The sequence below is a fragment of the Pteronotus mesoamericanus genome, unplaced genomic scaffold, assembly GCF_021234165.1.
Source record: "Pteronotus mesoamericanus isolate MK-2021 breed Mesoamerican mustached bat unplaced genomic scaffold, CSHL_Meso_final contig_75, whole genome shotgun sequence".
Classification (NCBI taxonomy): domain Eukaryota; kingdom Metazoa; phylum Chordata; class Mammalia; order Chiroptera; family Mormoopidae; genus Pteronotus; species Pteronotus mesoamericanus.
In genome coordinates, this window is record NW_026555249.1 from 8,869,809 (window position 1) to 8,892,573 (window position 22,765).

The following is a 22,765-nucleotide window of genomic DNA, read 5'->3' on the forward strand; positions in this document are numbered from 1 at the left end:
ATTTTTTCAGCCACTGTCAAAATCGCATGCCCATGGAGAGATTCTTTTCTATAACGTAGTTGTAGAAAATCTACACAATCCATCCAGTGCAAAGTCCTTTCCCATCCCTGCTCCAGCCAACAGCACAGAACTAGCCCTGGACGAGTGTTCTCACCAGATCCACGTCACAGCTAATAACAGCGCGGGCACTTCTCCTGCTGCTGTGATCGTTGTTTCTGGGGACCCTGAAAACAGTGAGTTACACTTTGCTTTGTTTGTACTCTCTAGGAAAGTGTTAATGATATTATTAGGGGGAGATAGGTACATTGGGAAGACAGTAAGTTGGGGAGACAAAATGTCTCACTAGCAAATGGTGTTAAGCGTTTTGCTTGGTCCAGGAGGGCCGATGGGTTTCCGAGGACAGCCCCGCTCTGTGTGGGAGGAATGAGATCCCAGCCATCGCTTTCTGCCCTGGCAACTCTTCAACACACTTGAGAAATTATCTCATATCTACTCAAATCAATACAGCACCAACCTCTGTCTTAACTGAGAGTTGTAGTCAGTGTAAAAGTGATTCGTGGCTTATGAAGTATGAGTTGCATGTCTTATATTGTTAGTCTTTGCCGCCTATGAAGAGTCCGTGAACATTTCCAGAGATCTGGGGGAGAACCAGTATCATCTTTCAAGAGGGGCTTTGCCAAAACTGTAGCATAAAACATGGTTACGTGGTTGCCGGTAAAAAGTAAATGAGGTGGAAATGACCTTGCATGTAAAATCAGTATTGATATTAATCCCTCCTTGGGAAGGCTGTGCAAAGGTTGGCTACACCGAGCCTTGCCATGGGACAATGAACTTGCACGTCCTACAGGTGACACGTAAGGCCATTCATGAACCTTGCAGTAATGCCACCCTTCAGATACTGCTATTAAATTTTTCAGCTCCTGCTTCAGGGATCATGTCACGGGGCGTTACACCTATTCATGTTGCGCTCACATTTGGGCTGCGTGGGCTAGATTACAGGGCGTCGGTGTTTTGTGTTCATTTTGTTGAAGAACTACGCATTATGGCAAGTGAGGAAAAAAATGAGGATCGTGGCACAGGAGAAAAACTGAGGAGTTATTTAACATGACCCCGGCTTGTCAAGAGCCTTACAGAAGGAAATGAATGGCTGTGTTCTGCCTTCAGCAGGGCCAGGCCGGAAGAAGGGGGCCCTTCATTCACCCTCCAGGAGCTGGACGGTGAAAGAAAGGCTGCCTCATAGGGGCTCAGCCCAAACACGGCCGGGCACGCTCCTGTGCTGGGGTTCCTGCCACCCCCTCCGCCCCCTGCCGTGCCTTCAGGCCCCGCCCTTCCTCTGTGAGTCTCCCCAGGCTGAAGCCACTCGGGTGGACAGACGTAGATGTGCTATGAGACAGGCACCTTTGCCTCCACTCCGCGGACCCGTGTTCGCAATTTTAAAGCAGCACTTGACAAGAGCCATGATTCGAAGTTCAAGGTGGAATTTTAGTGTGAATAAGCGACGTGAAAGGTGTCACTTCGATGTGAAAGTGGTTTGTTTCTTCGATGAAGGAGGAGAGGGAAGCTGTGTCGGCAGGCTACACAAAGGCCTTCTTGGGGACCCTTCGCCTTATTCTAGGCTACGCATCCCTTGGGGCGCCCCAGCTGGGTAGTCATTTCCTGCCCTGGCAAATTTAACAGCACCATGCTCTCCCGCTGATGATCAGCGGTAATCAGGGTTGCCAGGCAATGAGGGAGGCCCAGTTAGACAGGCACTACAGAGAAATGCTGAGTGCATTGTTACTGTGTGTACACCCGATGCGCCCGCTGGTCCTCAGTGACTGATTTTTGGAGCAGCTGCTTGCGGGCCCACCCTTTGATCAGGGCCCGCTTTCACTCGAGGGACCAGCGGAGCCACTGGCCCTGTGAAGGGAGGTGGGATGGGGTCGGCCTGGGGAGAGAGGCGGCTTCCTCGTCCCGCGAGGTCGAGGGGTCCCTGCTTTAAGTCAGTAGGACTGGCAGGCCACTGAGACCATGCCAGCGTTTTCCAACTGGCAGGCCTTACAAAAACTACCCTGGCGTGTAGAATACGCTGAGGCGGCAGCCTTGGGTGTAAGCAGTGTGCTTATCCTTCCATAATGAGACTTAGTATATATCTGAATTGTTTGGTTTTTTTGTCCTCACCTCAATTTCTACCCCTAACATCTGAGAAACAATAGTTAGTTCAGGAGCAGCCAGCATTAAATGGGGGAATTCAGCCAAATTGTTCATTCACTCCACAGATGGCTTTTTGAAATCAGATCCAGCACCAGACATGGTTCTAGGTCAAGGGTCAGCAACTTTTTCAGTAAAGGGGCAGATTGGAAGTATTTTAGGCTTCTCAGGTCCTAATGTTTTCATTATATATTCAGTATTTTTCTTTTTCTTTTCTATTCTTTCTTTCTTTCTTTCTTTTTTACAGCTCTTTAGAAATCTTTAAACCATTCTTAGCTCAAGGGTCATACAAAAACAAGCCTCAGAGGCTTGGTCTGTCCTGCAGGCGGTAGGTTGCTGAGCCGTTTTAGGTGCTGAAGTCCGGCGGGGTGTCGGGGTCAGGACAAGGGGCATCTGGAGGGCAGGTGTGGGCATCTGCTGGGAAGTGAGAGGGGGATGGCACCTGGGGAAACGTTCCTGAGCCCCTGTAGCGACTGGAGTCCTGGGGCTCCTGTCTCGTGGTTACACTGCGTGTTCAAGTTTATTTTCCTATTCAGATACTTTTACAAAATGTTTGATTCATTAAATCTGAAGCACTGCTCTATTTGTGATGCACAGAAGAGGCGGAAGAAGAAAGAGTTGAAGTCACAGAGAATGGATTCTCTATGTCCTGGAAACCCCCACCTGGAGATGTCGTAGGCTATGTTGTGGACTGGTGTGACCGCCCCCGGGACTCACCCTGTCATCTCCAGTGGAGCCACGTGGGCCCCAACAGCACAAGCACTGTCATTAGATCAGGTAAGAAGGACCTCCCACAGAGCCATCTTGTTCCATCCACCTCCAGCGCCATTAGCTAGGATGTCCGGACCACCTCCGAGACGCTTTGTGATAAACTCGGAATTTTGAAGTTATTAATCCAAGATGGGTGTTAGGACTTCACATTTTGCAAATGATGTGGCCTGAGATTCGACCTTAAGTCTACTTTGACAGAGAGTATCTGGACCTACGGCTGAGATAGGGTTTCGTAATTTTCAAGAATTTGTTCCTCTAAATTAGTAGTCTAAAATGAATGGCAGCAGGACATGCTTACAGTTGTCCAGAGAGCTTTTACAAAAGCAAAGATGTGTATGGGTTTGGCAGACGTTTAGGACAGTGTTGATGGGAGTTGATCGTCTACTCCTCAATTTTAGTGACCATATGGAACTTGACCTCTTATCTTCCACACTGTATTTGTTATTTCAAGATTGCTGTGTTAGCAAAATCAAGAGCCCTGGTTTGTGACTTGAGCGGAGGTCAGTGGCGCCATCTGCTGGACTCAAGAGAAAGATGTGGGAATTGTCTGGGTCTGAGGGTGTCAGAGGCCCCTGGAGGGCTTTCATCAGCCCTTGGGGAGTGAGAAGGTGAGGTCCCCCTTGGCTAGAGCAGCGGGTGCTGCAGGGGGAGCGCAGAGGTGCACGCGAGTGCACGCGCGCGCGCGCGAAGGGAAAGCGAGGAAGTGGAAGCAAAGCCTTCCAGGCACAGCTTCCCTGGGTAGAGGGAAGGCGCGCCGCTGGAGGGGGATTTGGAGGCAAAGACTTGCTTCTGGTTTTCTGTCTGGTCCAGTTGTGCACCCAGTTTCATGCACATGGGTAAGGGCATGTTTAAGGGCTTTTCTTCCGGGGATGACGTAGAGAACCGTTCCCATGGGCTTCGTGGGAGGCGACAGAGGACCCCGAGACTCAGCGGACAGAGGGCAGACACACGGTGGCAGTAAAGGGCGGCCGCGCCGGGAAGGAAATTATTAAGAGGACGCAAATTCAGTTTTCTTTCTTTTCCTTTCAGGAGTGCAAAGAATGTCATTTTTGTGTTACAATTGAAAATCTGTTGCTTTTCCTCTCTAGATGATTTTAGACCAGGGGTACGATACAACTTCAGGATTTATGGAATTTATCCAAATAGGACGGCTTATTTACTGGAGAAAAAAACAGGATACTCCCAGGAACTGGGTAAGCTGACAACACGTAGCACGTCCAGGGAAGGCTGGTCCAGAGCCACGCGGAGGCCCTTAGCTTCCGGTTTAGGAAGATGTCCACGCCATTCCTAATTCTCAGTGTCCTGTTTATGCTGGTAACTGGGTGTTTGAAAAATTATTTTTTTAATCATACTAATGTAAACCATTTTCAGTAAACATAATTTATAAATCTTGTAAATTTAGAAAATGTATAAAAGAAGAAAAAAATCACTCCCAATTTTACCCTTCAAAGGCAAATACCCAGATTTAGTATTTTGTTTATTTTTAAAAAGATTTTATTTACTTATTTTTAGGCAGAGGGGAAGAAAGGAAACGAAACATCAGTGTGTGGTTGCTTCTCACACACGCCCCCTACTGGGGACCTGGCCTGCAACACGGGCATGTGCCCCAACTGGGAATTGAACCAGTGACCCTTATGGTTCACAGGCTGGCACTCAATCCACTGAGCCACACCAGCCGGGGCTAATATTTTATGTTTATTCAAGTATTCCTTTCCCTGTACAGACAGACTGTTTTAAGTAAATATGGGGTCTTACTCTATGCAGTCTGACTTTGGCCACTGCATGTTATTTCACTATCATTTTTACGACTGCGAAGTGCCTCATTGTTTGACTATGCCACGTCACCTGTTTTGGACATTTAGGATAATTACAGTGTTTTTCAACTAAACGTATAAAATTCACCTTCAGGTGCCGTGCAATCCCAAATGCACCATGCCCCGTTTTTTACCTGCCCCGCCCTCTTTATGCCCTGTCCCAATCTCCATCATTTTAGCCACATCCTTGCCCGCATCCACGATAACCATTGTTAAATGAAGTCCTAGAGGTAAACTACTTCCATCAGAAGGTTTGAGCGTCTTATATAGTTTGTCATTTCCTTTTCAATGTTTGGGACTTTTTGTACACATTGTGGAATCGCCCCAGAAATTTTACCGTGACCCTCCCAGCAGTGGAGGGGTGTCCGTCCTCCCACGTGGTGCTTTGCCACCTTCTCGGCATCCAGGGCCTCACTCCCGCTGAAAGCCGGGCCCCTGGACCCTTGACCGCCTGGCCCTTGTCGATCGGCCCCCTGATGGGGCTCTCTGTTTGGTGGCCTCTGCCCGAGACGGGCGGGGGCTGTGTGTCCGTGTGTCGGTGAGTGCAGACCAAGCATCCACACGCACCCGAGGAGACAGGCCCAGAACAAGGCTGCCAGGTTGTCGCGATGGCACTTGCATAACTTTGCGGGACTTTGGCTGGGAACTGGCGTTCTTCAGGTCCACCCGGGCCTCTTCGAACATGACTCTTCCTCCTCCGGCCCCTGCCCCCACCTCAGTCCACTCTGGTCAGGCCTCCTCTCAGACATGACCGCTGACCCTTGAACAGCGCAAGGGTTGGGGGTGCCAATCCCTGCACAGTCAAAAACCTGCCTGTAACTTTTGACTCCCCCAGAACTGAAGTACAGGGGTCTCTCAATATCTGCAGGAGATTTGTTCCAGGACCCCTGCAGATACCCAAATCCCTGGGGCTTGACTCCCTTATACAAAATGGTGGAGAACAGTGGATATAGTCAGCACCCCACGTCTGTGGATTCAACCATGGATTGAAAACAGTATTTTTCGATTTTTGGTTGGGAATCTGCAGGTGAGAAACCCAAGGATACGAAAGCTCGACTGTATGTTTATTGAAAAAAACCTCATAGAAGGAGACTCACATAGTTCAAACCCGTGTTGCTCCAGGGTCCACAGTATTCAGTATTTAGGAACAGAAGGCATTCCAAGGAAGCCTTTATTCTCTTTTGTGCTATCGAGTCTCTCTGGGCATCCATTCTACGTCTGGGAAAGGCAAGCCTTGGACTAGAAGATGTTTACCCTGCCACAGGGCTCAGTGGTTTGGAACATCATCCCACACACCAAAAGTTTCCGGGTTCCGTCCCCGGTCAGGGCACATACCTAGGTTGCAGGTTCAAATCAGAATGTGGAGGGAAGGTAGCTGATCAATGTTTCTCTCTCACATCAATTTTTTTCTCTTTCTCCCTTCCTTCCTCTCTCTCTAAAATCAATAAAAAACAAACAAACAAAAAAAAAACATATCCTGGGGTGAGGATTAAAAAAATAACAATAAAAAAAAGAAGATTGCTCAACTTCTTCCCAGTTCTCCCAAATGATGTCAAGATCTAAATCTTCTTGAGAAAAAGATAAAATCCCTTACCTTACCCCAAGCTCCCAGAGCCTCTGGAGTTGGCTGTGGTTGTACTTTGTTTACACAAACGTTCAAGAGAGTATTTCCAAATCATGAATCTTTCCTTACCTCAACTTCCTTTCCCAGCTCCTTCAGACAGCCCTCAAGTGCTCATACATGACCTGACTTCCCACTCCTTCACCTTGAGTTGGAAAGATCACTCCACCGACTCCTGGCCTGGTTTTATCTGCGGGTACTATGTCTACTTGAAGTCCAAGGCAGAGCAGTGCCAGCCAGAATTCCAAAAGATAGTCCTTCCAGGTAACATTTTTTTGTTGTTTGTTTACCCCTTTCATAAAAGATCTCATTATTCGAAATCATGGACAAGGCTGCCTGTCTGGGGCTGTGACCAGGCTGAATTCTATTCTTGCATGCTTTTATGGTCAAACAGCATTCTTAAACAAATTAGTAGGTAGACAGCATGGTGGGGTGGGTATTTTGACTTACTTAAAAAGCCATGTGGCCTGGTTTTTTAGGAGCACTTGAAAGTCCCATCATCTCCTTCAGAAAACCTGCCACTTAGGAAACTTTCTTGCTGACTCCTTTTCCTTTTTCCCTTTGACCTTATTAAAGGTTATTACAATGATTAATCTTTCAATTACAGTTGCCATTCAGTATTATTTTATATCAGTATCTGGTGTACAGCATAGTGGTTAGACATTTATATAATTCACAATGTGGTCCCTCGATAATTCAAGCCCCCTCCCCAACACCATACGTAGTTACCACAATATCATTGATTCTATTGCCTATGCTGTACTTTCCATCCCCATGACTGTTTTGCAACTTCCTGTCTGTACTTCTCAGTCCCTTCCTGTCGACACCCAGTCCTCCAGGCCCCTCCCCCTGGCAACCATCACTTTGTTCTCTGCGCCTATGAAAAGTATTTTTAGGTCTCTCGCACACCGTTGCCATCTCTGGCAGAACTGCAGGCTCTCTCTGGATCGCCAACATCTTTTGCTCCATGGATTTTTTTGCTTTTCTTGCTATCTCCTGAAAACATTACCAGTGTCCCCGGTGTGATGAAATTACGGTCTAATCCCTGGCTGGTTAAACATGTTGATGGTGCTGAGTCAATAAGAGTGTTAATACTCAACTCACAAATCTCTCTCACACTCTTAATACTTTTTTCTTCTTGTAAAAAAAACCAAAACTTTTTTTTTTTTTAAACCACAGATGATTCAGTAGGTTGTGTATATAAAATCGACAACCCGGAACAGAAGACGCTTGTAGTGGGAAACCTACAGCCGGAATCCTCCTACGAGTTTGCAGTCATCCCATACACCCGGGCTGGCAACAGCACTCCTGGGGCTTTCACCAAGGTTACCACGCCGGACGAGCGCTGTGAGTTTCTCCAAACCTAAACTGTCGCTTTACCCGTTGCTGGGACACTACTGACAAATGGCGCCCATGTTGCCGGGGGTTTTGTCTAGATCAGGACTTTTTAAACCTTTCTCCTCTTCCTGTCTTTGTCTGCTCCAACTAGATGAAAGTCTATTTCACAAAAAACGTTGCACAGACTTGCACTCCATAACGCAGATAAAAGTGGGGCCAATCCGACAGACGGGTGGCCTGGAACCTGCCCCTGCCTCTCTCATGGCCCCCGAGGCACTCCTCCCACACTCCATAGCAGGGCAGTTTGAAAAGCAAACAACATAGCTTAGCGTGGGCTTTGGAGGAGCCGCATGGCTCCACCCAGAGCAGGTGGCACTGGCACCAGGGCCCCCGGGCACAGCCCTCTGGCTGGTTCCCTCGGGGCAAACTGATTGCTTCCTGACTTTGCCTCTTGGGGTGCAGTTGGGCAAGAAGTATTTGCAGATTTGGTGGGGAAAGGGGAAAATAGAGAGATCTGTATTTTCAAAAGGCTTTTGGCCTGAAAGATGAAGGAAGGATGGAACTGGTCAACGGTAAGTGAGATTCTCCTGGTAAACCATGGCCTGTGGCAAACCAGAAGGTTGGGGAGGGAACAGAGACCAACAGAGGAAGGAGCAAAGTAGGTGTCATTCGGGGAATGCAGAAGGCCCTCCCTGCATGCAGTCCTTGAAGACAGTCCCCCGTGAAAAACAAGTGGGCGGAGATCTCCGCCTGTCCTGGCGTGGGTCCCTCTGCTGCCGGCGGGGCTGTGGGCGCAGAACAGGCTCTTCAGGTACAGCTTCTGACCCTGAGGGTCCCCACCAGTGACAGGACAGTGGCAGCTGGGGGCACTCACTGCTGTTCACCGAAACACAGCCTCGTTCCCCAAGCCAGAGGCCAGAACGCGCAGAGTCAAGCGAAGATTTCAGTCAGTGGCTCACATTATCTGAACGCTTGTTTCCAGGTTATTTTTCTTCCATCTTTGCTATTTACCTGGATGGTTGAGGAGTGTGTGTGTGTGTGTGTGTGTGTATACACATATATAATACATGTAATTATCTGAAGTACATTTTCTGAATTCTCACCCTTATCCGTGCTAAACCCCCTTCACCTTGGCTATATTGAGTATTCTTTAAAAGGAAATAAACCGCTGCCTAATTGCAAAAATGAGAGTGACAGTCTAAGGCACCGAAACGGCTCGGGGGAATCATGAGTGGGCTGCCAGTGGCAGGAGAGACTCGCCCCTCCTGCCCAGCTCCGTTTGCAGAGAGCAGGAAGGGGCTGGTGTCGTTTGTTATTAGAAGACAAGACAGCGGGTAGCTCGGGAGGGGAGGTGGCTGCGAGGGACCCCAGGGAGCTTCCCGGGGAGCTGGTAATGTTCATTCTCTGTATCGGGGTACAGGTGACGTGGGCAGGGTCAGTTTGCGAAAATTCACCCAGCCGTCTGCCTGTGGGCACCTTTCTGTATGTAAGATTGTACGTGGGTGAAGAGTCTGGCAAACTGATCCGAAAGTTCAGAAATTGCTATGGTCAGGTCCCCAGGCTGGTTCTCAATCACATTACAAAAGTCCACAATTTAACCCAACTTGAACCCCAACCGTAGTAGCCCCAGGCGCTCACTCGGACAGCAAGGCATGTTTCAGGGGAGTCGGGAGAAGGCTCTTCCCCGCTCCATGGCGCCGGGGCTCACCTGAGGCCAGTGGTCCAGGAGCTTGGCCCCCTCGCCCCGCACCAGGCCCTTCCTCCAGAGCCCATGCTGCCTCATAGCGCTGGCATGGACACTCTCCTAGGCAGGCCTAGGACACCCCCACAATCCCCCCCCGCCCCAAATCAAACCCCATTCCTTCCAGGACGGCAAGTGTGGCCGGGGCATGGGGACAGGCGGGGTGGCAGGGAGCGCAGGGATGTACAGAATCGCTCCTGAATGTCTGCGGGCCTCTAAACCCTCCCTGTGCAGTTTGCATTTGTAAAAGGCTGTGTAGCAGCCCCAATGAATTAGTAATTGGCGGAACTTGCACTCAGCAGGAACAGACAGACAGGCATCCAAGGACAGGAAGTGCTGGCTGGCCGATCTGAGAACTATAAACGGAACGGGCATTCATTGTATCAGAGACGAACTAGAAAGGGTGCATCAGTCAATTTCTGATGTGTAACACAATACCTCAAAATCTCAGGGGCATACGAGGATAAAAATTTCTTCTTATGCTCATGGCTTGGCTGGGCCAGGCAGTGCTCCAGGCTTCGGTGCTGCTCAGGGTTGCTCCCCGCAGCTTCCCTCTGGGGCTCCGGCTGGAGGGGCAGTGGTGATGAGGGATAGTCTTTTTTTTTTTTCCTATTTTTTATTTACTGATTTGAGAGAGAGAGACATCGATTCATTGTTCCACTTATTCATTCATACGTTGGTTCTTGTATGTGCCTTGACCATGGATCGAACCTGCAACCTTGGCATGTCGGACGATACGCTAACCCACTGAGCTACCAGCCAGGGCATGGGGCAGAGCCTTGTCACGGTGGAGCCCAGGCGCACAAGAGGGCAAGCGAAACTGTGCGAATGCACGGACAGCAGCCACTGACATTCACTACTCACATCCCACAGCCAAGCCAAGTCACGTGGCTGCGCTCTAAGTGAAGGGGCAGAGCAGCACAATCCACCTGCCCTGGCGCTCTGGCAGGAGTGCAGGGTGGATTCTGACACGGCGGGACCTGGGGGGCAGGAATTGGAGCAATGACCACCTGTCAGGAGAGGTAACGGGTCTGGCCACAAGTGTCAAGGGCAAATAGCCGCCTCTGTTGGCTGGTTGGTTGCTCCCCCTTCCCCGTCAGGCTTTTGAGAAATAACACACATGTACAGTTACTCTCATGCTTAACCTTATTTTTCTCCTTTTCCTCCCCAGCCCACATGCTGCTCCGTATCCTCCTCCCCATAGCTGCCTGCCTTCTGCTCATTGCCGCCGCCCTGTGCTACTGGAAGAGTCAGTGGTAAGTGTGTGGAGAGCGTTATCCAAGAAGCGAGTCAGAGAAGCATCTAGAAAGGAGTTGGGTAAAATAGAAACCACCTGGAACAAGAGGAGGACTAGTGCTGAAAAAGGACAGAGGCGGCTTCGAGGAAAACAGGAGAAAGTTCTAAAACATTTTGCTTTTTGGATCGATACATAAGAAAAACAATACCCTTTCAAAAAGATTAAAAACTTGTTCCAAAACAACAGAAGATATTCGCATTTCACTTAGTCTGTGCTCGGGACTGTTCTGAGCGCTGTACATGTCGCGCTCACCAGGCCCCACAGCACCGCCCTAAGCACCGTTGTTACCTCCAGCGAGCCCTGGAGGAAATGGAGGCCTAGGACGGCGAAGTAGCTGGCCCGGCCCCTCGGGTCCTGAGCCGCGGAGCAAGGACCATAACCCAGGACTCTCGCTTTCCACTTCTCGTCCTTAACCCCTCCAACAGATTGTAAAATTCAGCCTCACTGTCACTGTTTTTCTAGGATGAAGGAGATGTGTTTTCCTGACATTCCAGACCCTTACAAGAGCACCGTCCTGTCCTTGCTAAAACCTAAGGTAAACGTGGGGAAATCGCGCAGACCCCAGGCTCCTGTTCACGTCTAATCCAGGGCCGGGGCTGTAATAATCACGCCTTTGCAGACCTGCTCTGGCAGAGACGACAGGGCAGAGCCACCAGGGCAGGGCCACCTCTCCTCCCTCCGCCCTGAAACAGGTAGACTGAGCCTGGTTCCTTCTGCCGGGGGAACCCTGCCCCCTCCATTGACGTGGGACTGGGATGAACCGGGAAACGGCGCAGCCCTGCGTGCCCTCCGCACGCTCGACGCCTACCTCATACTTGCGTGTTTTCTGTTTCCGCTCCAGGAGAACGCCCACCTGACGATACTGAACGTCAAGGACTGCGTTCCGGACACTATTGAAGTTGTCAAGAAGGCCGAAGGGGGCAAGAGCCAGTTCCACGGCGCCGGGAAGCCGCCCACAGAAACTGCGTGCGTCAAGCCGGACTACGTCCACATCCTCCCGGCAGGGAAGGCCTCCCTGGGCCCCGGCGCCTGCATCTGCTTTGAGAACTTGACCTATAACGAAGCAGCCGACCCTGGTCGCTGTGCCCACGCCCCAGGACCCCACCAAGCCCCTCCGAGTCAGCTGGGACTCCTGAGTTCACCGGAAGGTTTACTGAAGTCACTAGAACAAAACTACATGAACACGCTGGCAGAAATCCCAGCCGGAGACACCGCTTTGAATTACGTGTCCCAGCTCGCTTCCCCTGTGTCTGGGGACAGGGACGGCCTCCCAGCAAAGCCCCCCAAGCCGGAGCCGGAGCTGTGTTGCGAGTATAGAATGCAAATGGCCGTGCCCCCGGGCCTCGCCCCGTCGTCCTCGGACTAGAACAGCAGCCGTCCCACCGCCCTTTTAGAGCAAGGAGACCACCACCGCTAACCCGCCACCTTTCCCAGCCTCAGTGCGCCCGAGTCCCCGAGAGAAGCGCGCCCGGCCCCATTCCATCGCCCGATTCCTTGGTGTGTAATCCCAGCGGGCTGCCACCAGCGGCGGGTCTGATTTGCAGGAGGCCGCTGCCATCTGGCTGGGTTTCCATGCGCAGGAGCTAGGACACTCACCGACCTCCCCTGCAGCCGGCTTGCTTAGAAACGCCAGCGTCATGCACGGGACAGGCTTCCTTTGCTGCCGCACGGCCCAGGCTACCTGCGCAGCAGCCACCCCGGCACCTGGCTTGGGGGTGAGCCCGTCCACTCAGTACCGGATAACGTGGCTCCGGTCCTAGGATTCAGCGAGGAAGTAACTCCATTATGTTTTACTCCCACCTTTACTATCTTGAGAGCAAAGGAACTAGACTGAAGGCTGTAAGAGAGGCCACAGATTTGTTACTAGAGCACACACTGTCAATGTTAGTTCTGGATGTGCTTAATGGAAAAGTCACGGGTTTGAGACAGAAACCGATGTTGGACTTGCCTCACAGGATAAGGATTTACAGCTCATCGTCACAGTGCAATGAACCCTCCCGGGGGCGCGGCCCTCCCGGGTAGGTAGGACAGCGAATGCCTCCGTCAGGCCTCTGCAGCTGCCCTTCCGTAGCCCTTACCAGTCAGAGTGGGGCCCGCGGGGACCTCCTGACTCAGCGTCAGGATAACAGCGCTGCTCCTTAGCACACACCAGTCTCCTGCCATAATTTTTGATGACTACCTCAGATAGGAAAGGGTAAGCGTAACATCGAGTAATTCCATTCATACTTTATGGTTCCTTTTTTCTCTCTCTCTTTCCAAGAGCTTTACTATATGTGACTCATTCTCATTTAGTGTCCTTTGGACTCGACAATAGGTTGTCTAGGCTAAAATAACATCCTCACTCTCATTTGTATTCCTATTATGCTAACCTAGTAAGTTAAAATGAAAGCACATTGCTGCTGGACGTCGTCTGGGCATAACTATTAAAAGCTGTCCGGAGTGGGGAGTTCCGTTTGGGCTCGGCCCCACCTTTTCCTCCTTGAGCGGCAACAGGCATCCCTTTCTCTTCCTTGTGTCTGGCAACACGTACTGTTTATTCATCACATTTCTAAACAAGCACAGATACGACTTCCGCTTCGTTTGCTGTAGGGAGAATGACAGGACCCACTTCTCAAAGTAGGTGGCTGTCAGCTGGTCTGCACACACCGACACAAGCCAGGACTTCTGTTCAGGGTTTTCAACATTGTCCTCACATAGCTCTATGCCTTTTGCTAGGAAAATTGGGTATGATCTCCTAGCACAGTACAAGCGAGTATCTTAATTAGTATAGCAGTTTTGAGAAGACTCTGGGTCCAGATAGTCATTGTTTACCCTCTTGGGTTGCTTTGTCATGAGGCAATTATTATATTAAGTCCACAGAAATGTCAACGGCAGTGATGACTGATTTGTAAATAGTATCTTTCACATAGAATCTCTTTAAAAAAAATAATGCATAAAACCTTGAAGTTATTTTTGTTGCAATAGCCATAATTAAAATACTCCACCACTGAATTACTTCGTGTTTTCTCTACCTCGGTGAAATGAAGACCTGACAATTAGTAATGCCGATAGATCGCCTCCTGAGCTTGCATAAACGCCTGGGTGCCACGCCAGCCCTCCTAATCCCATCTCTGTGGCCTGAGGCCTGGAATCTGTATGTTGCACCAGGCATTCGGATGCACACTCCACTTTGAGAACAACGGTCTAAGTGAAATAAAGACATCTTTCATAACGATACCAACACACCAGTAGGAAATGCTGGGCTACGTAACTTTGTGCTCACAGTATCATTGTAACTATAGTTTGGGTATTAAACATTCCTCTCCTATGTTCATCACCACCAAATAAATTAGTAAAGCCTTAATTTTCAATACTATACGTTTAACAGCACTGCTTTAAGAAGTGTTATTCCGAAACTTTAAAATTTGTATTCATGTGTCAGAATTATTAGAATTAAAATTACTAACAGAGAATTTCAAATGTACACAAGAGTAGTTTAATAAACCCCTATGTACTGTCATCAGCCCCAACAGCCATTAACTCTTGGCTGTTTCAGCCCATCCATAGCCTTACCTACTCTTGCTCCTGATGTTATTTTGAAGCAATTCATATGATTTCATCTGTAAATACTGTGTTTCTCTAAATGGGCTTTACTTTCCCTAACATAGCCATATTACCTTTATAAAATTGCACCTAAAACCATCTTAGTAATAATTACCCTTAAAAGGGTCAGGGTGTTTGGACAGCGGGCAGGACTGGCATTAATGACCTATACGTAGCGCGTCGGCCTGGAGACTGGTCCTCAGATGCAGGGAGGGCACTGCGCGCCCCAGCTGGGAGCAGAGACTTGGTCATACCACAGCATGGGCCTGCTGGAAGTCTCTGCTAACATTCAAATACCTGACTCTTACTCACTCCAGGGGGACTGCTGGAATACACACAGAATGTGTATTATCTGCTCCACTAGAATGTGTATTTTTAAGAAAATCAAGTTGGATTCGACAACATCTATGTTCTAAGAGCTCTATGGAAAGATAAACTGGCTGTCATCTCAAGGAATTTACAAAACATATAAACATTTTGCATGAAGTAGAACTTTAAAACCCTTGAGAAGAGAGAAAATAAAAAGCCTTCAGAATTAGCAGTTAAATTATTTACAACACAGTAAGTATATTAATTTGAAAGGACCAAGCAATGTAGTTGTCTTAGTCTTCATTGTATAAACCTTAAAGAAACAAAGGTTTACTACATTTTGGCTGTCCTTTTTGGGTTCAATACAATAGTAGTTGCAATAGTCTGAATAACAGCCCACCTCCGAAATTTATATGCTAAAATTCTAACCTCACAAAGAAGATGGTACTGGTAGGTGGGGCCTTTGGGAGGTAATTAGGCCATTGGGCTGGAGCCTCCATGAGTCAAATTACTGCTCTGATAGGAAACCACACAAAACTCCCTAGTTCCTTCTGCCATGTGAGGACAGGCACAAGAAGTCTGGGACTCAGAAGACGGACTTCATCTGATTATGTTGGCACTCTGGTCTCAGACTTCCAGCCCACATCACTGTGACAAATAAAGTTCTATTGTTTTATTAACTAACTACCCCAGTCTGTGCTATTTTGTCATAGCAGCCCGAATGGACTAAGACAGTACTTTGAGTATTTTTATGAGGTCTGTCCTGACGGTATCCAGCCCTGTAATATGAAAAAATGGAGGCATTTATTGAAGCAGGTACAAGAAACATTGTACATACAATGACACCTCATTCCCCCTCTAAGTAGGCACCTTGGAAGCTCACACAGTTCTCCCAGTCGTCGTCAGCTGCCCCGTCATATTTTGTGGAATCTCATCAAAGGTCTGAAATCTTTTCCCTTTCAAAGGTGATTTTAGTTTTGGGAAAAGCCAGAAAGTTGCAGGGCGCCAAATCTGGGCTGCAGGGGACCTGAGTCAACTGGGTGATTGGATGTTTCACCAAACTCTGAACGAAAAGTGATGCATGAGCAGGCATGTTGTCATGATAAAGCTGCCCATCACTCACTGCATCATCCCCAAAAGTCTCGCATCATCTGAATAGTCTCTGCAGAGGAATGTTCAAGCTTAAGGCAAAATTTAATGCAGATTCATTGCTCAACTCAGTCATTTTGAATGTGACAACCACACAGTACACATGCTCACTCAATGGTGTCTACCGCCCCCACTGACTAGTATAGTGAAGTCATCATTGTTCATGCATGCACATTCCAGTCTACTCTCCTTGGCCGCCAGGTTACAGCGATGTCACGCAAACCATTCTCATATTAACAATGGCTAGACAGACCTCATATATCAAAGAGTTTTTTTTGGTGATTGAGGGAGATTGGGTGGGGGGTTAGAGGTGGAAGAGGGTGTGGGGGGATAAATGGTAATGGAAAATACAAAAAGATGTTTAAAAAAGCTTTAAAAGTGAAACTTAAGTTCAACTATATTTTGCAAAGATCAGATGTATGATTACTGACTGTAATTTTCAGTTTATTTGGGGGCCTACTGTTTTTGTTGAATGACATATATAGTGAAAAGCAATGAAAAAATGATATACAGAAATGTGCTTACAGACTAATATACCCAAAATAAATCTACTTCCAAATGGGAGATATATATTTTTACCACATTTAATCACCTATTCTAGACCCTAGCTTTGACATTGAATTTTATCCTCCAGGCAGGATAATTTCTCTTGTGGTGTATCCTTTTGCTCCTAAGTTTCTGTCTGCACGTTACCTTATCTGATCAAGTCTGTTTTTATGTGAGAAATCAAATACCATCTACAGGAACCATCATACTATCAACAATTTCATTGCACATTAATTCCTCAAAATATTCAGAACTGTTCTGTGTAAAGAGTGATCCATTTTTCCTTCATAATAATCTGAGATTAAAGTAGAATTGTAAAGATATGTTTGATTAGATTATGAAGAATGTTTAAGAAAGTGTGAATAGCTATTTTAAAACATCTGGAACAAATCAAAACAGCATTGTACTGGCGTAAGAATGGACATACAAGTCAGTAAAAGATGAGAGAGAGCCCAGAAATAAACTCACATCTTTATAGTTAATTTTTGACAAAGGAGGCAAAACATACAATGGGGTACAGAGAGTCTATTCAATAAATGGTGTTGGGAAAAGTGAACAGATATGTGCAAAAAAATGAAATTAAACTACCTTCTCACACCATACACAAGGATAAACACAAAATGGATTAAAGATTTAAATGTTAGACTCGAAACCACAAAAGTCCTGGAAGAAAACACAAACAGTAAAATCTTGGACATTTCTCAGCTATATTTTTCCTGATATATTGCCTTGGGCAAGGGAAACAACAGCAGCAAACAAATGGGACTACATTAAATTAAAACGTTTTTGCACAGCAAAGGAAACCATCAATAAAATGAAAAGATAACCCACTGAATAAGAGAACATATTTGCCAACACATCTGATAAAGGCTTAATATCCAAAATTTATAAGGAACTTATAAAAGTAAATAATAAAAAACCCCAAACAATCCAATTAAGAAATGGGCAATGGACTTGAATAGACACTTCTCCAAAGAGGACATACAGATGGCCAATAGACATGAAAAGATGTTTAATGTCTCTAATCATCAGAGAAATGCAAATTAAAACCACAATGAGATATCACCTCACACCTGCCAGAATGGCTACCACCAATAAATCAAAAAACCGTGTTATCGAGAATGTGGAGAAAAAGAGAACTCTATTGGTGTAAATGCAGATTACTACAGCTACTGTGGAAAGCAGCAGTTACCTCAAAAACTAAAAATGGAATTGCCTATGACCCAGCAACTATTTCTGGGAACCTATCTGAAGAAACCTGAGATACTAATTTGAAAGAACATATGCAACCCCTATGTTCATGGCAGTGTTATTTGTAATCGCCAAAATTGGGAAGCAGCCCAAGTGCCCATCAGTAGGTGAGTGGATAAAAACTGCTGTGGTACATTTTACACAATGGAATACGACTTGGCTATGAAAAAGACGGAATCTGCTTACCTTTTGCGACAGCATAGATGGAGAGTATTATGCTAAGTGAAATAAGCCAGTTAGAGACAAATACCATATGATCTCATTTACATGTGGATGTTAATGAACAAAAAGAACTAACAAAGTACAGACAGATTCATGGATACAGAGAGCAGGCTGACAAGAGGGTCGGGGCTAAGGGGCTGGGTAACAAGGGTGAAGGGATTAAGCCAAGAAAATAAGACTCATGGACACGACAACAGTATGGCGACTTGCTAGAGGGAAAGGGGTGGGAAGAGGTAAAAGAAGATAAAAACGGAGTAAATGGTGGAGGGAGACTTGGGATGGAGAACACACACTACAACATACAGATGATGTAGAGCTGTATACCTGAAACCTATATAATTTCATTAACCAATGTCGCCCCGATAAGTTCTATGAAATAAAAGTATTTGGAACAAGCCACAAATGTGTCACTGAAGTAGCTCTGTGTTGCCTAGAAGTCACTTTTACTGGGGAGCATCAACGTCAGCCTCAGTGGTATATAATTCAGATCAACACTGATTGTTTTAAAATTTCAAATAAAACAACGCAAGTTTAAGAATTTTAAGTACATTTTATTAAGAATGTATCCCTTTGATAAGATTATGCTTCAGGAGGCTTTTAATGCCCTTGACATAAACTGTACACATTATACAAAAACAAGAAAACCACAAAAAAAAAAAAAAAAATCAAGGTTGAGCAAAACCATTTGGGGACAAACCTTATTTAAATTATACACAACTCAATGAAATAGTCTTACGGAAAATATATAAATACTTTTTCTTTCTATGTTACAGTTATACAATATAAATCATATTCAATGTCTGTTCAGTGACCTACAAACACCAGAACCTCCAAATACGTAGCAGCGTATTACTAAATAAAACAAAGAAGAAAATCCTGTGGCCAGGGAGCAGTAATCTGAGATTTTTTTCACAATCCCTTACCACTTTTCAAAACTAATTTACACTATTTGTTTTACAATGCAGCTTTAGGGTTTCTGACAGGCCAGTAATGGAACATTTTTCAACTGTTATGTATGAAAAATTTTTACCCCCAACCTCCTCTGCCCCAAAACTTCACATTTTGTGCTAATCAACCTGTTTAGTGGCAAAATTACAAGGTATACTTTTTGGCATAAATTATATTTTTCAAATTAAATATTTTATAAAGAAAGTCAAACAAAATGTGCAATTTATGCATGATGTGGCATAGCTATCCACCTACATTACAAAAATACTCCGAAAGGGGGAAAAATCCACATTCTGTGTGAGTCATATAAACGTACTATGAATGAAAAATCCCCTGGGAACCTGGAACAAAAAGAAAAAAGAATGCTCCTAGAAAGTTTCTCAGATTTCAGTATCGTTTGACAAGCACTGCCATTAGTTTCACTGGTATGCTTTTATAATGAAACTCTCACTTGAAATGAACCAGTAATAATGTATTTCCTAAATGGGGGAGACAAAGGAGAACTTTCTCAACTGACATATGGAAAATATGAAATATTCTTTTATTCCAACAGCTTTTCTTGTAAAACTCTTGGTGATTCTACCTCTTGTTTCCCCCCATGTTTTAATGCATGGTGAATTTGGGACAAAATTGGAAGCACAAGACAAGAGGAAACCCCTCACCTCCAAAGGGCCTCTCCCAAGGCAGCTTACAAAGCTCATCGCGCACAAGATTAGCACCTCACTCTTACCATGCAAAAATAATTATGGTTATAATTTGGATGACAATTTGATTGGTTTTTATTGCTTATTTATCTGTGCTTTAATGTGGGGATAAAAGGCATCCTCTGAATGGAATGAAAACTTTAATATAAATAGCAGTAGACAATTCTAAATAAGCACTGACACCTCACTGCCGAACACTCTGCCACTGTAATATGTCCTGAAAAATTCCGCTTTAATTATTTCAAGCTCTGGATGAAAGAGCTAAAAACTATTAAAGCCACCATTTCAAAAGGACTGGTACACACACCATTAGACTAGTAACTCTAATGGTGTGCATGCCTGCCTCCAAAGAGCCTTTTCTAATGTCGCTGTATTGCAGGATGTCCATATGCTACCAGTCTTTATTAAAAAAATGTTTTATTAGGGAGAAGAAACTTTCCCCCTCACATCTACCTAGGCATAAACAGGAAATAAAAGTATAAGAAATTTTAGATAACATTTAATTATGAATACTAATTTCTAATTTCCTTATTTATCAGTATTAACTTAGTATGTGAAGCTGAAATCTGTTCTTGAAAAAAAATTTCAGTTAGAAGTAACAATTCACTTTACAATTAGAAATTCACAGTTTACAACCAGCACAACTGTCCAAATTCTTCCAAATTATCAATAATTACCATTAGTACAAATTTATATGGACTAAGATTAATTCTAAAACCTGAAAAACTCTAGTATTGACATTGTTTTGGTATTTTATAGTCTGGTAATATCTATTATTTATAGAGGACTTTCTTAATTATTTCTATTACCACTGACACCTTTCCTACCCTTTTCTGCTATAATTTAATGTTTTTAAACACCTAAGTTAATCACTTGGCACGCATGTGAGCATTTTTTCATCATTAACGTCTACCTTTATACAAACAAGTACTCAAAGAAAACATATTAGACCTGTCAGTGAAACATGGATAAACCAAATAGCACTACACATTTAAGTACATTTTTTAAAAAAAAATTACTGAAAACCACAAAGCTCTGAGTATCTCCCCCAACTAAGTGCTATAGGCAAATATTATGATGTATACATATAAGTCTTTCAAAGTAATTATTAAAAAAAAAACTGTTCAGGCTAACAGTATTGAAGACTTCATTTCAGGATGGATGAGTGAGTTTGGATCCAGGGATAGGGATGACATGTGTGTATGAGACAAAAAAAGAATTACTGTTAACTTCTGAGGGATTACACCACAGATTATACTCTATAGTAACTGAGGTAGTGTTTAAGATGAATGTCTAAAGTATATTAATCACTGTAAATAAGATTACTATATTACCTCCTTTGGAGTTTCTAACCATGATCTGGTCTAGTATCTCTGACATTTGGTTCTCTGGAAGGCAGTTTAATCATCCAAGACCAAAGACCAAGATGACAGGCAATGTTCTTAAAAGTACTGTGGACATTTAAATAAACACTTGGGTTCAGTGATAAGTTAAAAGTGTAAAAAAGTGTTTGTTTTATCTTCAATTGGATTATGAGAGAAAATCTGAAGAACCACTTTTTCACATAAGCAGCAGCTTCCAGCCCTTATCTGCTTTGTTAGAATGTGAGTTGCTACACAGTGCACGTAAGAACAATTTGCTGAAGTGCAGTCAAAGAGGTGGTACAAAGTGAGATGAAATGCTTCATCTCAACTGGAACTTTCAGTGCCAGTACATTTTTAAAAAATATCTCTGTGATCTAGTTCACAGGGTTCTTTACAGAGATCTCAGAGAACAAGCCCATTATCAGAAGGATTTGTAATATGGGAAAGTATTAATCAATGTACTATGACTGTGTCAAAGATGATGTGTGACTAAAAATGGTATTCACAAATGAATTAAGACAGGGTCCTAATCAGTCCAGCTGGATTTTTTTCTATTTATATATAGACGTAAAAAAAGATAATCCTTTCATTTACAAGCATTCTAATGATGATGGCCATGCTATTTTTATATACAAATTTGCATATATGTTTAGTTCCTGTGAAGATGTCCAAATATCTTTAGACATATACAAATTAAACACACAAATAAACAAAACCTTGCCCTCATCAACTTAACAACTTCACAAATGTGATAAAGGCAGTTACTGTATTCATAAACTCACCTATCACTGTGTTTAGTTTGTGCAAAATAAGAACACTGATATAAAAATTAAATTACTGCTGCTTTAAAATTTGGTACTTAAGGCTTTTCACTACAATTTTTATCATAATAACAGTGTCATTAATAATTTTTTAAAGGAAATATGGCTCTTCTTTTCCCATGGAATGTGCAGTAAATAGTAGGCAATCTTTCCCTTAAAGTATCATTTAATGCTTTCTTTTGCTTTAGGTCTAAAATAATAGTGCTTATACAAGTTCCTATTTAAAATGGTGAAATGGGAAGCTGATGAAAATGGAAGTCCACTGAACATATACACACCTTCTGTAAGTGGGAAACAGCTGAACTATAACATGATTTTCTGATTTTAATCAGGAACTGTAGTGAAAAACCTTAATTGGTTCAAATAGCCTATAATAACAACACATCAAGAGAAGGAAAACAAATAGGAAACTGTATGCAAGTCTAATAACATAAAAATAACTTATAAGTCCCGGGTGGTTGAGGCTCTTCTCCTGCTTTGAGGTCACAACCCTTGAAGTAGTGTTACAACGTAAGCAAAGCCCCTCCTCACGCCAGCAGTTACAGCGCACCCCACTGTGGGGCAGGACGCAGCCTCAGAGACACTGCTTCCTGGCTTCCACGAATTCGTTAACAAACAAGGCATCTTTTTATTTACCCTAAAAAAAGAACTCAGAAATGACTGTGAACGGTGCTTCTGCATATCCTATGATTGTTTCACTGCTTTTAAGCACTTAAAATGAAAAAATAGAAAACCTATGTAGGAAGTCAGTGCTTGGTTCTTGCATACAATGGTAACTAAAACTTTTAAAACTGTGGTACTGAACAATGAGCCCCCAAAGGGGCCCCCTGGGGAGAGAGGAAGTTGTTTGGTTGTGAAGTCTGCAGTTCCAACTGTCCGTGTGCCAAAACTGCTGGCGCAGTGCAGAGATGCTCCTGTCCTTGCTGCCCAGCGGGCCTGCGTTTTCTGAGGCGCTGATGGACTGCACAACGTGAATGTGTATATAGGACCCATCTATATACATCATAAACAGGAGGTCAGGACTCAGCCGATGGATCAACTACAGGTTGCTGTGGTGGTATTGCCAACACAGCCTCTGCTTCCTCGTGCATCTAGGA

General features: G+C 44.9%; 2 protein-coding genes across 3 annotated transcripts in view; one reads left to right on the forward strand and one right to left on the reverse strand.

Annotated features, from left to right (window-relative positions):
* OSMR (oncostatin M receptor) overlaps positions 1 to 13,987 on the forward strand; it is a 41,595-nt gene extending 27,608 nt beyond the window's left edge. Inside the window, exons 11-18 of the mRNA XM_054583955.1 lie at positions 11 to 233; positions 2,788 to 2,967; positions 4,050 to 4,154; positions 6,487 to 6,660; positions 7,576 to 7,743; positions 10,647 to 10,731; positions 11,235 to 11,307; positions 11,614 to 13,987. Of these exons, the coding sequence (XP_054439930.1) occupies positions 11 to 233; positions 2,788 to 2,967; positions 4,050 to 4,154; positions 6,487 to 6,660; positions 7,576 to 7,743; positions 10,647 to 10,731; positions 11,235 to 11,307; positions 11,614 to 12,138 (1,533 nt within the window). The 3' untranslated portion in view covers positions 12,139 to 13,987. The remainder of the gene's footprint in view (positions 1 to 10; positions 234 to 2,787; positions 2,968 to 4,049; positions 4,155 to 6,486; positions 6,661 to 7,575; positions 7,744 to 10,646; positions 10,732 to 11,234; positions 11,308 to 11,613) is intronic.
* Positions 13,988 to 18,401: 4,414 nt separating this feature from the next.
* Positions 18,402 to 22,765, reverse strand: part of RICTOR (RPTOR independent companion of MTOR complex 2) — a 100,597-nt gene continuing 96,233 nt past the window's right edge. For both annotated transcript variants that reach the window (XM_054583957.1, XM_054583956.1), the window contains one exon: positions 18,402 to 22,759. In XM_054583957.1, the coding sequence (XP_054439932.1) occupies positions 22,685 to 22,759 (75 nt within the window). In that variant the 3' untranslated portion in view covers positions 18,402 to 22,684. The remainder of the gene's footprint in view (positions 22,760 to 22,765) is intronic.